General features: G+C 39.0%; 1 protein-coding gene across 8 annotated transcripts in view; it reads left to right on the top strand.

Annotated features, from left to right (window-relative positions):
* The first annotated feature begins 1,782 nt into the window (after nucleotides 1–1,782).
* LOC131432429 (ribosomal protein S6 kinase 2 beta) overlaps nucleotides 1,783–17,228 on the top strand; it is an 85,365-nt gene continuing 69,919 nt past the window's right edge. For 3 of the 8 annotated variants that reach the window (XM_058598683.1, XM_058598682.1, XM_058598681.1), the window contains exon 1: nucleotides 1,783–2,331. In XM_058598683.1, the coding sequence (XP_058454666.1) occupies nucleotides 2,266–2,331 (66 nt within the window). In that variant the 5' untranslated portion in view covers nucleotides 1,783–2,265. Of the gene's footprint in view, nucleotides 2,332–10,496; nucleotides 10,663–11,169; nucleotides 11,316–17,228 lie in introns of those variants that run through there. The other 5 variants (XM_058598678.1, XM_058598677.1, XM_058598684.1 and 2 more) reach the window with 3 other exon arrangements.

The following is a 17,228-nucleotide window of genomic DNA, read 5'->3' as shown; positions in this document are numbered from 1 at the left end:
TGTTTGGTTCCAAAATAACCGGCGAACAAAATGTGTCAGGTTACTTTGCGGAACCCTGTACTACACTGGATAATCTAGATGTATTTCATTTATGATCAGATGCAACAATTTTCTGTTTTCGATAAATGTTGCAGATACATCACACCTTATTCCGAGTGATCGCTATTCTGAATGCTGCCAACAAAGAGCTATAACAGATCATCTTACGTCGTCTACCTCCTAAAAGAATGAGTTCGTGGGGAGTTATCAAACCGGCTGATTGCGGTAAATCCTCCAGAAATACTTTGAATGCCAGTCCCAACGTCCCAAGGTCATTCCTTGAATCCCCACCCTTCTTGAGCCTACCCCTTCTTTTGACCCCCCTTGAACTCTCTCTTGAACCCTTGAATGATTCCTGCGCAAATTGGTGTTCGTCACAAATCCGGTTGGAACAAGAAGAGGAGGAGCACTGTGACCAAGGTGGGAGGACTAGGTAGAACGTGATCTGATGAGCATCGGGCGTGATCGAGGATTGTTGATTATGTGTTATCTTGAATGTATACAGTATTCAGTCAAGCTGATATATTATACTTAGTACGTTGTTTCGATGTAACTCTCGAATGCTGCCGTTTCGAAATGTCAGCGAACGTTGTGTTAGAGTTTTAAGTTTACTGCAGTAGAGAGAAGATGTTTTACTGCACTGGCTGTGCGATTGTCTTTTTCAATGGTCGAGTTTGTTTACTTGTAGTGAAAAATTATAAGTGAATCTATCTGTTTTGTTTAAATTCATTGAGAAAACATCGTAAAGCATTTGTTTATTATTTCACGTTTCTTTCACATATCATATAATAAACATAATTTTCAATCATCACTTCACTTTTCTTAGTTTCTTGACATACCTTGACAACTACTCGTTTAATGTCATAAATAAATATAAATATCAAAAGATCACAAGTGTTTCGACTCTCTTACTAACAGTTAGTTATTTAATTCAATTTTTCCATAAATCATGTCTAAAAAGTTTAGGAATGGGAAGAAGTCACGCATTTTTTTTTATAACGGCCAATAAGCCATCCATCAACATTCCCTTTGCAGAGTAATTTTGAATGACTCGGCACTCGCTGAGAGTAAGTCATAATAGTAAACGGCAGGAAAAAGTTTTCTCTTTCGTCTAGTCTTAAATTTAATACTCGTATCTTTCATAGCTCGCTTGCAATTTCTTTCGTAAGCAGCGTTGCCAGGTTGCCAGATTTGTCTGGCAAATGCCAGATATGTCTGGCAAATGCCAGATATGTCTGGCAAATGCCAGATATTTCTCGCTTCGACAGACACTCAAAATAACCAGATCTTTTGCACGATTTTCCAAATTTTCCCAGATTTTCCAAATTTTGCTAGATTTTGTCAGATCTCGCTAGATCTTTACGGTTTTGCCCTCTATATGATAGGTGGGGAGACCTTTTTTTGGTTCACTGAAACTGAGGCCCGGCAATATATAGTAGACCCAGACAAATAAAGATAAATTTTTGAATTTCAACAGATTTACGAAAAAATAACCTGGCAACTCTGTTCGTAAGTGGAAGTTGACAGATTGCTTATTGGCCGTTCTAAAAAAAACGCGTGATGTATTATTTTGCAAAATTTAGGCGCGTGTAAACCGATTCGATGAAAGTGTTTGTCGCCCTTTCAGGAAAATACCCGATTTACATTTCAATTGTCATATTTTTTTCTCAAATTAATCTGGTTGCTCTGCTGTCACCAAATGCATTATTGCATTGTGAAGGAAGGAACGCGAAGAAAACGAAACACTTTTCAACGCGATTAGGAGGAATGAAGTCGTGAATGTATTTCATTGCACGTATTGTCTGTAATTATTGTGTGTTCCCATTTTATTAGTCGATGAAAGTGCATTTTCAAAAAATATTGTTGATCACAGAAATCTGCAATAGCTGATATAAACGGAAAATCTAGTGAGTTTATTGTAGTGTTGAAGTTTTTTTGCATCCGCCTTGTGATATGCTGGTATTATCCATTGAGCAGACAAGCACGAAGTGAAAATATTGGTGGCTATTGCTCTGCATCTGTTCAAAAACAACCAGCAAAGTACAAAACCGTGCGATAGGACCCGCAGCAAGATTTTTGTTCGCATAAAACCGTACTTCCGTACTTGTGTATCGTGTTTCAGAGGAAGAGTGCATTCAATGACTAGTAGCGCTGGAAGAAGTCATTTCCGTTCAGCCTCTTTGTCAGAGTCCCATAGTCAACATTATTAGAGCGAACCAGCCAAGAATGCCATTAGCTAACTCGGTGGATCCATGGAGAGAGAAAGTCCCACACAATATCGGCGGTACCGTGGTGAGTGTTTGGAGTGATTTTTGCTTGGCTGTTCAATATTTTGTATGTTGTAGCTTGTAGTAAAACTATTTTTTATTAGATTTTTTTATGCTCAAGTTATTTTGTGTGTGTCAAAATTTATATGGTAATTGAAATAATTTTTGTTTCAAATATTGCTTTGCTTTGGTTGCCTGTAGCTCAGCGAAACAAAAAAAAAAGTCATTCTGTAGGTTGTTCACAAAAGACTTTTTGTTATTAATTTTTCGAAAGAAATCTTTTGTAATAGCTATTAAATACATGTGTGGCCAATCGATTTAGTCAACCTGTAACTGTATACACTTAAAAATCAATCTTGACAAATATATGTTCTGAACAGTCGGCCTCGACTCACGTTTGATTATGTTGTATTTGTAAGAATATGGATGCAAAAAGCATTCGGTCAGATAAAAAAACATATCTGCTGTAGCGTTCAAGCGATATCTACCAGCCCAGCGTTGGCAGTGCTTGACGAAGAAGTAATTTTATTGACACTTTCATTTAATCGGAATTATGATAACGATTTATTTTGGGTCGAATCAATTAGGATTGGAATGTAGTAATATCAAGATTTTACATCAAAGACGATGTTTTTTATTACCTCTGAGTTAGCCTAGCCCAACTAGGTTTCAATGTCTCCATTTTTCTGTCACCTGATATTCTATTGACTAGTGATAAGCGTCTCTTCTTCTCATGTATTTTCTTTCGTATGCAGTTTTCGCCAGTTCGATGTATCTAACTTCGACCGTCAGTCCGATGTATGTTTTCACCATCTTCTCGCCATCTTTGTATGTAATCAGTTGCGTGACAGATTAACATCAATTAATACTGTCAGCGAATGAAAGTATTTTTCGCGCCTCAGTTGGTACGGAATAGGCAGTCGAAAAAAGAACCTGTTGCGGAGAGTACTAACTTTATTGAATCAAGCGGAACAGGCAATATTATCTATCATAATATCAGCTATTGTTGAGGTGCGTGATTGTTCTCGCATTTGTCATTTGTCTAGACCGATTAGTAACCTTCAACCTTCAACCGTTCGACGAAAAGCATGTGCAAACAAATCGATAGTCGATGAGAGCCTCTCTTTGGTTAATTTCTCTTTCGATTATTACGAAGTTATTATTGAAAGACTTTTTGAAAATGGAGTTTCTCGCAGACTTTCGTCAAAATTTACAGAATTTTAAAATTGCTACGACGTATTTTTGTTGCTCATCAAGTCAGTTTAGCGTATCACACTTTCTAGAGAAATTGAAACCTGCAGACTTTTGAAAATAAGATTTTTTTTCGTGATTTACTGACTTTTGCAACCCTGTCTGAAGATATTTGAAATTTTTATCTGCATCTCTGATCGAAACAACTTTTGATCGAATAGATTCTAAAGGTCCCGTTTAGAAATACCGGACAATATTCGAGAGTCGAGTTAAAATGAGTCTGATGTGTTGCTTGACTGAATTCTAGTTAGAATGCCATCAAGAAAATCGTATAGATTTTTATCACTACTCGATGTAGAAGATTAACAATTGCCATTGGAGATAGGCTGCGTCAACTGAGATGTGGATGTTGTAGCAGATCTAGACATCATCCACAAACGTTAAACGAGGATCTCCCAGACGTTGATGTTGATTTTCCTAAACTTAGACTCAAGTCAATGGTCTTATGGGAACTTATTTGAAATTTCAAGGTTCTCTGGAAAAATCGATGTTTAGTGAAACACATATCCAGAAACGTTTCTAATTGGTTAGAAATAATTTGACTGTATAACATTCTGTGAAGTTTCACGTTTGGAAATGTTTCTCAAAAAAAAAAATGATTTAGTAGTTTCACGTTTTCACGAAAAAAATCTTATTTACAAGAAATGTTTGCAGTTGATTGCCAAAAGCTGATACAAGAAGAAAAGTGACAGTTGGATTCTCAAGGAGGACAACGATCTGGAACGTCGAAGCAAGACCTGTCGCTTGTGTGAAGTGCAAAGTGGTGTCGTGATTTAGGATTGCCCGTTCCAGTCGTCCGATGTCATACGCGCAAAATCACGTCCAAAGTATACCTCTAACGTGCCAAGTCATTTTTGACGTTGAAGGTAATTCAACCTGCTGTTAAGTTCTCAATCCATCCAATATTCGACTGTAGTATACTGAAACCACTATTATGACAGGAATGTCATGAGACTAATGCGATGGATTTTGTATCCAAGAACATCAATTCACCGAACTGCCCTGATCTACGTCCAATCGAAACCTTTTGAGTCAAGATGAAGCGGGAATTCAAAAATTCGTGTAGTGAAAGCAAACTCCAATAATTGGCCTAATGTATTTAAACTTGGTCCAATGCATGTATAAAAATACTCTACAAGTCTGGATTTTATTCCATAAATATGTGAGATTTTTTTGCAACAGTGTTACAATAATTCAGTGTTCGCCCTTACCTGAAAAGAAACAAAAACATCGCTCATGCATCGCAAGAACTTCTGTAACTTTAGAACTGTATGAGTACAACGTCTGCCAATTTGTATTGTTTTTATCAGTAGTTTCAATCATGCGTCGTCGAATCAAGAAATTGCCCGTGAAAAAATGGTTCTGCACTTGCTTTCAAAATCCAAAATGTCTGCGGGTGTGTGCGTGTGTCTGTGTGTGTATTTGTATGTAACAATCGAATCAAATGAAAGGTCTTATGATCCCATAGCCTGCTATTGTTGCTATTTCATTGAGATCCGATTTCCGGTTCCGGAGTTGCAGAATAATATGTAAAATTAAGAAAAAAATTGCACTTAATGTTCTCAGCAACGGCTTAACCGATTTCCACTAACTAAGGTCTTATAGCTCCTTAAAAAAATCTAGAACAATTTATCCGGATCCGACTTCCAGTTCCGGAATTCAAGCGTAAAAAGTGAAAAATTTTCAATTTCATGAGCATTTTTCACAAATGATGGTCAAAAACATGTGCACATTCCATAAAACTGACTGATAAATTCTTCTAGTTTGCAGAGCTTGTTAGTCTGTGGTCATATAAACTTAATTCGACACTACTGGTCCCCATTTCCTGTTCCGGAAGCACCGAAAATAGTGAAGACAAATCCAAACGTGAAACTCACTTCAATTTCTCAACGATGCTTGAATCGATTTTTACGAATCTTGATTTAAATTAAAGCTCACATTGTCTCGAAAGCTGCTGTAAATTTTCATCCGAATCCAACTTCCGGTTTCGCAATGACAAGGCGATGAGTGTCAAAGCTTTCAAACCGTCACGTGCTGGTGTGTGCGTCACCGGTACGTGCTGGTACGGAAGAAAGATTGAAAACACAACCGAGTCCATCAGAACCGTAGCACACATGACCAGGAGTTTTCAATCGCGTCGAATAAAACAGAATCACGATGCAGCTATGAATGTCCGCTACTGGTGTTTGATTTTGGTAAAACACGGTGCTAAATCGTTGAGAAAAATCTTAGCTATTTTATGATCAGTGCGACCGAAAGAGTAAAAGAATGTCAATGGATCGATCTTTTCACCGAGGCCCGGAGAGCCGAGTTTCATATACCATTTGAATCAGTTCTTTAGTACGCAGAATGTCTGTATGTATGTCACTTTTTTGTGCATTCACTTTTCTCGGAGATTGCTAAACCGACTTTCTCAACTTAAGAATAATTACTTACTCACTATCCTCAGATAAAGCGTGACTGATATTCACAAACTTTGATCTTATGGCCCCATACAAAATTTTAGAATTTCATTTGGATGCGACTTTCGGCAACGGAATCAAAAAAAAAAAAATAAATAAAATAATTTTAAAGCGGTGGAGCAAAAAACGTAAAAAAAATCTAAACTGGACTCGCATTTATTCCAACCGTTAGTCATTGTTAGTAGACGGCCTACTGAATTAACTTCGGCTATCCTGGTTCCCGATTTCCGATTCCGAAAATAGTGTTCAAAATCGCCAAAATTGAACTATTTTGGGTAAGGAGTGTATCGAAAATAAGCTATCCACATACATTTGTGTTTTACGCATGTATTTGTGATGGTATTTTAAGCTCAGATCACAGCGTGCTGTCCGTTTGACTGTCAGCTTTCGTTTGTTTACTTGTTTGTGCGGTTGAATTACTATGCGAAAATTGGCGAAGCGGTTTGGAATTCATCATGCCAGTGTTAAAACCACCATTAATAAGTTTAGGGAACACTATTCTTTGGATGAGCTACCAGGAAGAGGCAGAAAATCCGATTCTTCCAACCCGAAACTGGACCAGAAAGTGGTATCTCTAATCATGAAGAACAAATCAATGTCAATACGTGATTTGGCCAAAATAACAGAAACGAGTGTCGGAATGATCCAGCGTATCAAGAAGCGAAATCACCTGAAGACCTACAAGAATCAGAAAATCTCGAACCAAAGTGTAAAATAGAAGAAGCGAGCAGCAACAAGGGCCCAGAAATTGTATTCGCGTTTTTTGCAGTGTCCAGATGCATGCGTTTTGATGAACGATAAGACTTATGTAAGAGAGGACTCAAAAACCCTTCCAGGTCCACAATACTTTACTGTCGTCGTTGGGGAGGATGTGAGCGATGCGAACAGGTCGATTCAGGTGGAGAAATTCGGTCGAAAGGTACTGGTATGGAAAGCAATATGTTACTGTGGTTCGAAGTCAACCATTTTTTACACTACCGGAATTATTAATGCAGTGTGTGTGTGCATGTGTGTGCACTTTTCGAAGATATTTGAACGCGCTCAATTTTCTCAGAGATGGCTGAACCGATTTTAAAAAACTTGGGCTCGTTTGAAAGCTACTGTCGGGTCATTGTTCGGCACATCAAGTTCGAAGATGAAATGGTTGTGACTTTTGATTCCAGATATATGATGGTATATGTGACGTAACCGACAAAACACGTTGATTTTTACCGCTCCTATACACACACACATATATATATATATATATATATATATATATATATATATATATATATATATATATATATATATATATATATATATATATATATATATATATATATATATATATATATATATATATATATATATATATATATATATATATATATATATATATATAAGTGTGCCAAAATTTTGGGATCACCTCTATTTTCGTTAAGCTCTAGTGCTCAAAAGTTTAAGCACCTCGAAAAAAGCCTTCATGCAAAATTTGAGCTAAATCGGACATGCGTAAGGGGTGCTGCCCGGTGGTAAAGGTTTGATAATTTTCGGTCTTGAAAAAGCACCATAGGGGGGAGTACATAAAATTTCCAAAATCGAAATTTTTTTTTGATGCCGAAACTCTTAAAACTGCATGAAACATCGAAATTTAGTGTCATACCAAAAAAAATTTTTTTTGAAAAAATCAACTTTCTGGGACTGATATTTTTTCTAAGTCCCAAAAAGTCGATTTTTTCAAAAAACTTTTTTTTCGAGATGCCACTAAATCTCGACGTTTCATGCAATTCTAAGCCTTTTGGCATCAAATTTTTTTTTTCGATTTCGAACATTTCATGTACTCCCCCCTATGGTGATTTTTCAGGTTATATGAAAATTCCACTGAGAAGGGTTTTTTAGATTAGCATCACTGTTCTCATACAAATAGGCAACGCAAATGTCAAGCACTAGTTTGAAAAAATGATGCTGACTGTGTGACATAAACACTGAAGCATGCTTTTGTGAACTACTCGAATCAATCTGAATCAATTGGTGTCAAAATTAGTATCCGAAATTATTTAATAAAAGTATGAAATATATTTTCATGAGACTGTTATGAAAGAAGAGAAATGCATTATCACACGACTAGGTGGACTAGGGGTTTTTCTTCACTATTTTTGTTGCTTCCTGATCAGGAAAAGGGGGGACCAGTAGTGTCGAATCAAATTAATATGCCAACAAACTAACAAGTTTTGCAAACTAGGATAATTTATCAGTCGGTTTTATGGGATTTGTACCTGTTTTTGACTATCGTTCGTGAAAAAATACTCATGAAATTGGTAATTTTCAACTTAACACGCTTTAGCTCCGCAACCGGAAGTCGGAACCGGATAAAATGTTCTAGAAATTTTTAGGAAACTATAAGATCTTTCATTTGAATATTAGATTGTGAAAATCGGGTAAGTCGTTTCCGAGAAAATTGAGTGCATTTTTTTTTCTCTTATTTGCACATATTACCCTGTAACTCCGGAACCGGAAGTCGGATCCAAATGAAATGAGTCTGCTATTGAGACTATGGGACCATAAGACCTTTCATTTGAATCCAAGTTCGTGAAAATCAGTTCAGCCATCTCCGAGGAAAGTGAGTGCATATTTTTGTTACATACATACGTTTTCACACACACACACACACACACACGGATGGACACACACACACACATTTGCTCAATTCATCGAGCTGAGTCGAATGGTATATGGAATTCGGCTCTTCGATTGCATAGCCTTTCTATATGAAAAAGGAAAAAAGGAAATGTTAGAAAAACTGTTGATATTATTAAAATAAATCATCCGATAACTATTTGTTTGCTTTTGTTTATTATTCAATTTTTTCAATTTTTGCGCAAAATGTACTGCTTTTCGAAAAAAAAACAATATACGAGCGTTATTTATACTTTATGTCTGGAAAATGTTAATGGCGACCACACACTTCTATACGTGGACCGTAGAATCAACTTTGTCGGTGTAATTGTGGAAAGCATTGTAGTGATATGTTGTTTGCGAATAGTGGCAATATGTTCTACCACTAAATCTGTGGGTGGTCGGATCCATTGCCCGGTGAAATGTGAATAGCCCACAAGAGTAATTTAATATCCGTACCACGACAAACGCTTGATGTCGAGTTGGATATCAACGGGAACATGGTGAAAATGGGCTCAACAGTTTATCAACTTTCATCGTTCGTCTAGGATGTCATGATATTACATTGTTTTCGCTTTCGCTGCTTCTCCCCGCCTGTAGAAAAGTCATTAGGTTCCGAGCAGTGGGTTGGCTTGGCGTATGGTTCATCTTCAGCTCTCGTCGGTTTGTTAGAAATCAGTTTGTCACGCTTCAATTCTTTCAGTTCATTTGTATGTCCATTCCGTCCGATTTGCGGGAACGGCATAGCACGAGCAGTAGTACCATTACACTTATCTAATCATATTTTTTCTGTGCTCGCTCTTTCGAGTGACAGTTTCGAACCATATGCTGCTATCTGTAGATATTTACAAACCGTTGTCATTGACTAGTAAGAGGAGGTGCGGTATGATCCACACACACCCGGATTGTGCCGCAAACGGATGCGTTGTAAAGTGCTCTGCAATTATGAATCACTCGCAATGGGAAGAGACGCGGTTAGTGTTGTGTAATAGTGCTCCAGTGGAGCCTTTGAGGTTATTTCCATTTGACTAATTAATTCCTTCATTCGTATTTTAAGAACCGATCCCGTGAAACTTCTTATATCTACGATTTCCAGCAGTGCAAATTACGTTCCGTTGAAACATTTGTAATGGATTCGGAATAAAACATTATGCATAAAACCAATAGCTTCGAGCCGAAGTATCAATGTAATACGGTTTTGCTCGGAAGCGCAAAACGTGGGCGGGAAAATGTGGGAGTTCCAGTTTTTCCGATATCGATTTTTTTCCCTCTCCGTACTTGGTTTCGGTTTATGACCCTGCATCCCACACGATCCGGGTAATGAAGGCCGGAGCTACCTGCCACACTGCAGGGCTGCCTCTGCATGCGGACGTGTCACCGAGAGAAGATGCCTCCATCTCCCCATCACGGACTGTTGAACACGGAAGTGGGCTGCCGTCGGCGGAGCACAACTCTGAGGACCAATCAGTCGGTTGCTACGTCCGCAATGTGCGGAGCAAATCCGACAGATTCTTACACGCCAAGAAGAGTACAACACACGCAACTCTTTGTTTGCGTTTGTGTGTCTAGTGCCGAGGCTTAGTGGAATATTCCGAACGGCAATACGTGTGATGGATCTTAGGATCAGTTCCAATTTGTGTTTTGGTCGTTTTACTGAAAAAAAAAGCACGTGGAAAAATTTCTGCGATCTGCTTGCGACGAAGTACTGTTTGCTGATAGGTGCGTGGGTATTGTTCATTGGTGTTGAACTCGTTTGTCCTCGGTCCTCGGATTTCGTTATGTTCGTTTGCAATAGGAATGCCACCGGCTTACACCGTGTTCCATCGCAGTTACGATGTCGTGTTCCTGGCGAATTGTTGTCGGCGCTTCCAATCCTGGCATTGTTCGACAAGGGTGTGTTATGTTTAGCACTTTCCGAGGACAGTTCCCTGCAGTGGACAGTTTTCTGTCAAAGCTAACGTGCTGTCATCAGTCGGTTCTTGCAGGTAGCGTTGTACGTTGTTTTCTCGTGTTTTTTTTTTACAATAGTGTAATAATTGTTATGTTTATCGTTGTGTTTCAAAACTAGAAGTATTGATGTTTTCCTGGAATCGTACTTTGAGTTTCCCATTTTATCAAAGTCTTTTTCTTGCGAAATGCTGTACATTTTGGAAATTCATCAGATCTTTCATATTCTTATTGATCGTAAGCCAAACTTGCTAACCTTAGTAGCAAGCAAAAGAGTTTCAAATAAACCTACCATTACCTATCTCTCAGTGGTTGACGGTTTCCGGTGAGATTATCGCCGTCAGAAACACCACGACAGTTAGTTAAGTGCGATTATTAGCAGCATAAGTGGCAACCGCTCGCTGTCACCCTATGGAAAAACAAGGTCTCTTTCTCTTTCTCTCTCTTCCCAGCCCTCTCTCACTCTGCCGTGTTGTATATCAAAGAAAATCGTTCGGAATGTGTAGCGTCACAACACACCGAGCTTGTTTGGCTCGGCCACTGGGACAAGAAAATCAGTATCGAAAAAAGTGTCCGACGGCTAAGTGGTAGCAGCCGGACGATAGTTCCATCATAGTGGCACAACATATTTGCAGTGGGCACCGGAAGAAAGTAGACAAACGAGTGAGCGGATCTCGAGCATATATATGCCGTAAGTAGATTGGGGCTCAACGCTGAGTGTTGTGTTTGCGGAATTTGTTTACGTTTCTGATCTTTGTTGTGCTCATACCCGCGGAGATTCGAACTTAATAGAAGTGTTATGCCCCGTTTACACTTCTGCTGGCTGCCAGCATGCTGGTGTCAGTGTACTGCCCTCTGAGGAAAAAAACGTTCAACGGTGGTCCTTCGTTGGTCTAATACTTTGGATCATTGGACCACAGTTGAACGTTTTTTTCTAAGAGGGCAGTACACTGACACCAGCATGCTGGCAGCCAGCAGAAGTGTAAACGGGGCATTAGCTATCAAGTAAGCGGATGAAACTTTTGACACTGTAATCATCGTCAGAATCGTGACTACATCTCATGGAGAATGTAATCCATCCCAAAGTAGTATCGTTCGGGTTCATGAATTACGGCTGATTCGTTGCTGTTTTTTTGTCCAGTGAGACTGAATAAATCAATTTACCACTTAGTCAGAACTAAGTGTTTAAAGTTCTACCGAATTTGAAAACACCTAGAAACATGTGCATCTAGTTTGAACAAAACAGAACCTTTATCCTACTGAAAGAAATTGTGTTTCCGTAATTGGCACGAGTTTGAACCTACCAACCCTTCTGCTTCGTTCCGGACTGCTTCGGCTAATTACGCAAAACCTTTCGGTACGATGTAAGTGTTTATATAAAGGATTATGTCGTAAGAGTTGCAACTAATGTAATACGTAAGCGACAAATGTTTTCTTGGACGAACTTCGTCTGCAAACAGATTACAATATTGGTATTGCCACGAATGCCGTTGAATACTGTTATTAATTCTAGTTTCTGGAAATAAGCTTTATTCATACCGGGACAACGCTGCATAGCTCCAATATAGATGCTTAACATTAATTGAATCTCTGGTTCAACGAACTTTTTAAGTTAGGAAACGGAAATATCGGGCCGCGACCTTAAAAGTCAACAATTGGGAGATGTTCTTCCATCGTAGTTTTGGTTATATAGAACTGGTCAACTGAAATGGACTCCTGAAATCAGTTTAGATGATATTCAAGAACAACGACGAAGATTGGTTGCTTCAAGAGGCTAATACTGTAAGGACGGGTATAGCGTGATAAGTTAGTCGATGCCTTTCGTGTAGCCCACCTGGGTTTGATTTCTAACCTTACATATAGGGTCAGGAAGTTTTTCTGGCCCGAAGAGGCGAATGACCTTAAGGTTCAAATCTCTATAAAAAGGTCAAAACATTGAGGACCGGTAAAACTGAAGTGAAATTGTTTAGTTAAATTTTAAAACCAATTTTATAGAAATTGTATGGTCATGATGTATAGAGGCATCACACTGTAATTCCGAACCGTATTGAATTTACTATGGGTTCTGAAGAATTTTCGTTAAAATTAAAGTATGTGAATCTGCGAGAAAAGTTAGTTTTTTGTTACACCTAACACCCTGTAATGGGGCGACTGGAAGTTATATTCAAATGAAATTCAGGAATTTTGTATACCTTATGATCAAAAAAGAACCGGAATTTTCATTTTAAAATTCCCGCGCTTGTCCAATCGGTAAACTTTTATTCTCTCAACGTTGGCAACAATTTTATACACATTCTGTCAAATTTGGACGCATATCGTGCGATTAGTTTTTGGTTGGCGTCTATCCAAAGAAGTTGAAAAATTTTCGTGTGGCGATTTTTATAATGGATGAAAATTTAGAACAACGGCTCGCCTTTGAAGCGCCTTTCGGTCGATTGTTGAGCGGTTTCGACGTCACATTCATAGATCCACACCTCATCACCAGTTATGATGCATTCGATGAATGTGGGGTCACTATCTGCGTTGGAAATCATCTCTTTGGCCACATCAACACGACGCTGTTTTTGAATGAAATTCAGCTTTTTTGGCACCAGCCGAGAAGCGACGCGTTTCAAACCTAAAACATCAGTTAAAATGTGTTCGGCTGATCCATACGAGATGCCCAACAACACAGCAATCTCTCTAATCGGTACAGAACGATTTTGCAACACGATTTGCTTCGCCGATTCAATGTTTTCTTCAGTAACAGATATTGTTGGGCGGCCAGGGATCTCATCATGATCCAAGCTTGTACGACCACCTTTGAAGCGTTTATACCACTCGTATGCCTGTGTTTTTCCTAGACACGATTCACCAAAGACCTTTTCTAACATTTTCAACGTTTCGAAACACTTAAGTCCATTTGCAACACAAAATTTGATGCACGCACGTTGTTCTAAATTTTCATCCATTATAAAAATCGCCACACGAAAATTTTTCAACTTCTTTGTATAGACGCCAAACAGAAACTAATCGTACGATATGCGTCAAAATTTGATAGAATGTGTATAAAAGTGTTGCCAACGTTGAGAGAATAAAAGTTTACCGATTGGACAAGTGCGGGAATTTTAATATGAAAATTCCGATTTTTTTTATCATAAGGTGAAACCATTTCGTTTGAATCTAAATTAGGTAAAAACGGCTCAGCCATTTAAGAAGTTAGTGAACAAAAAAATAAGATATAATATCATAGAAAACATAGATTGCTTCGATATTTTTCTAGGTACAACAGTGCCTTTGCTCGTATGCAACATACTGTATACAACATGTGAGGCAGAATTTGTCATCCACTATTATTCAAGCAGTTTTTAACCACCGCTGTAAAATGTGGCCGAGCGTTGTTGTGATGGAAAATTACGGATCCGTATATGTTTTTTTCCTACTGGTAACAAACTAACCACTCAGAAGCCGTTCGTTAAGGGGCGGGTAGGGTCTAACACTTTTGAAAAATCATTTATTATTTTCTTTGTATTTTCTCATACTAAAACATTTCAAGAATATTCTGTGAAATTTTTAAGCCTATCAGAACAAAACTCAGTAAGTTATGGGCCTTTACCTTTGCTTATCTCATACTGCGAAGAAGTAAGAGCTCGGCACTTGACAAAACATTCTTGAAATGTTTCATTTTAAAAAAAATATGAAAGAAAAAATATGATTTTCTGAAAATGTTAGACCCTACGGGCTCCCTTGAGTAATAAGTTGTTTCCATTGATTTTATAGACAAAAAACTTTAAACGCGTTTTCCTCGGAAGCATGTTCCATCGTCATTCAAAAACTACTGAACTAATTTTGTTCAAATTTTACACAAACTTTCTACATTTAAAAAACCAGACCCCAACGTTTTTCTTTTCGTTGTTTGTTACTTTGGGGAGGCTTTGCTGCTACAAAATGGCGGATTTTTTCGCAAAAAATCGTAGTTTTCACTTTTTTTTTTTTTTTTATTCAATAATATAATATAATATTAAGGCACACTGCTTAAGCTCTAAGATGCCAAGGGTATTTACTAATCTTAATTATCGTCTAACTTAAAACTAGAGTAGTATCATTATGTAATATAGTATCTGGCGATCGGTAGTGGCCGGTGAATTGAATTTAGGATGAGATGATTCCAGATGGCGATGGTAATTTTCTATGTTGGCCGCATTCTTCGGTCCGTGAGGGTCCGCGGGAAACACCCCCAGGCTACGAAGGCCCGGCGGGTGGCCCGCATGCTGGTCATTGACTGGAGCGGTCTTCCGGTGATGGTGATGTTACGGAAGAGAATGAAAAAAAGAAGTAAATATTGTGGGAAACGGGGTAAAAAAGGGGTGTGGGAACAAAATGTTTGAAAACGACAGAGATCTAATTAGTTGCCATCGAGATGGTGAAAAAACAGGGAAAGGGGAACGAAAAAGTTAGTGACAAAAAAAAAGATCTTGTTAATTCCAATGAAGATGGTGGACAGGGACGGGGATCGAGAGAATCGGGCGGATGTTAGTGTCGAACCTGTAGGTGGAGATTATATTTTCTGAGCGAGGAATAACACATTACACTTGTATATCAATGTGTTTAAGGTACTGGTATATGAGAAGCATATATGAACTATCCCGACTCGCCAACACATCCCGAACCGGCACCTCAGGCGGTCTACCTCGGGCCCTGAGGGATTCCAGTAGCTTCGACCTGGCGTCACGATACTCTACGCACGACCACACGACATGCTCGATGTCCTGATAACCGTCGCCACAGGTGCAGAGCCCGTTCTCCACGATCCCGATACGCCGGAGATGTGCGTTGAATGTATAGTGATTTGACATGAGCCGTGACATAACGCGAATGAAATCACGACTCATGTTCATCCCCTTGAACCAAGGTTTCGTCGATACCTTAGGGATAATGGAGTGTAGCCATCGTCCCAGTTCGTCATTCGTCCATGAAGTTTGCCAACTTTCGAGAGTTTTCTGACGAGAAATACTGAAAAATTCATTGAAGCAGATTGGTCTTTCATAAATATCACCTTCCAATGCGCCCACTTTAGCCAATAAGTCTGCCTTTTCATTGCCCGGAATGGAACAATGCGAAGGGACCCAGACTAACGATATTAAATAAGACCGTTCAGATAAAGTTCTCAAATGTTCCCGTATTTTCCCCAGGAAATATGGGGGATACTTTCCTGGCTTCATTGCCCGGAGAGCTTCTATTGAACTTAGACTGTCCGTGACAATGAAGTAATGGTCTTTGGGCATGGTTTCAATGATCTCGAGGGTGTACTGAATAGCAGCTAATTCTGCGACGTAAACTGAAGCCGGATCACTGAGTTTGTAAGAAGCGGTGATGTTTTGATTGAAGATGCCGAAGCCTGTGGACTCGTTGATGTTTGATCCGTCAGTGTAAAACACCTTTTCACAGTTGACTGTTCTAAATTTATTATAAAAAATATTTGGGGCCACTTGAGGGCGCACGTGATCCGGAATTCCACGAATTTCTTCTCTCATGGATGTGTCGAAAAACACAGTAGAATCAGAAGTATCCAAGAAATGAGCACGGTTGGAAACAAACGAAGAAGGATTAATATTCTGAGCCATGTAATCAAAATACAAGGACATAAAACGGGTTTGAGAGTTAAGCTCAACTAACCTTTCGAAGTTTTCAATCACCAGAGGATTCAAAATGTCGCATCGAATGAGCAAACGATATGAGAGATCCCAGAACCGGTTTTTCAGTGGAAGAACGCCCGCCAGCACTTCGAGGCTCATCGTATGAGTCGATTGCATGCAACCCAAGGCAATACGCAAACAACGATACTGAATTCTTTCCAGCTTGATGAAATGAGTGTTCGCCACTGATCGGAAGCAGAGGCATCCATATTCCATAACGGACAATATCGTTGTTTGGTACAACCTGATCAGGTCTCCTGGGTGAGCACCCCACCAAGTTCCGGTTATTGTACGAAGAAAGTTGATTCTCTGCTGGCATTTTTGTTTCAGATACCTAATGTGACATCCCCAGGTGCCTTTGGAGTCGAACCAGACCCCGAGATATTTAAATGTGAAGGCCTGAGCTATGGTTTCACCCCCTAGTTGAAGCTGTAATTGTGCTGGTTCTCGCTTCCTCGAAAATACAACCAGCTCAGTTTTCTCCGTAGAGAACTCGATACCCATTTGAAGAGCCCATGATGATAAGTTGTCGAGAGTATCTTGTAATGGTCCTTGGAGATCGGCAGCTTTGGGTCCTATAATAGACACAACGCTGTCGTCGGCAAGTTGTCTTAGCGTGCAAGATGTGTTGATACATTCATCGATATTACTTACGTAAAAATTGTATAAAAGGGGGCTTAAGCATGAGCCCTGAGGAAGACCCATGTAGCTGAATCGTATTGTCGACAAATCACCATGCGCAAAGTACATGTGTTTCTCAGACAATAGATTATGTAAAAAGTTGTTCAAAACTGGCGAAAGACCATGCTGATGCAACTTCTCAGATAGGATATTTATAGAAACTGAGTCAAAAGCCCCCTTAATGTCTAGGAAAACTGATGCCATTTGTTCTTTACGAGCAAATGCCATTTGAATTTCTGTTGAGAGCA

The sequence above is a fragment of the Malaya genurostris genome, chromosome 2 (assembly GCF_030247185.1).
Source record: "Malaya genurostris strain Urasoe2022 chromosome 2, Malgen_1.1, whole genome shotgun sequence".
Lineage (NCBI taxonomy): Eukaryota > Metazoa > Arthropoda > Insecta > Diptera > Culicidae > Malaya > Malaya genurostris.
The sequence above is the reverse complement of the archived record's forward strand: the minus strand, read 5'-3'. Positions and strand labels throughout refer to the sequence as shown.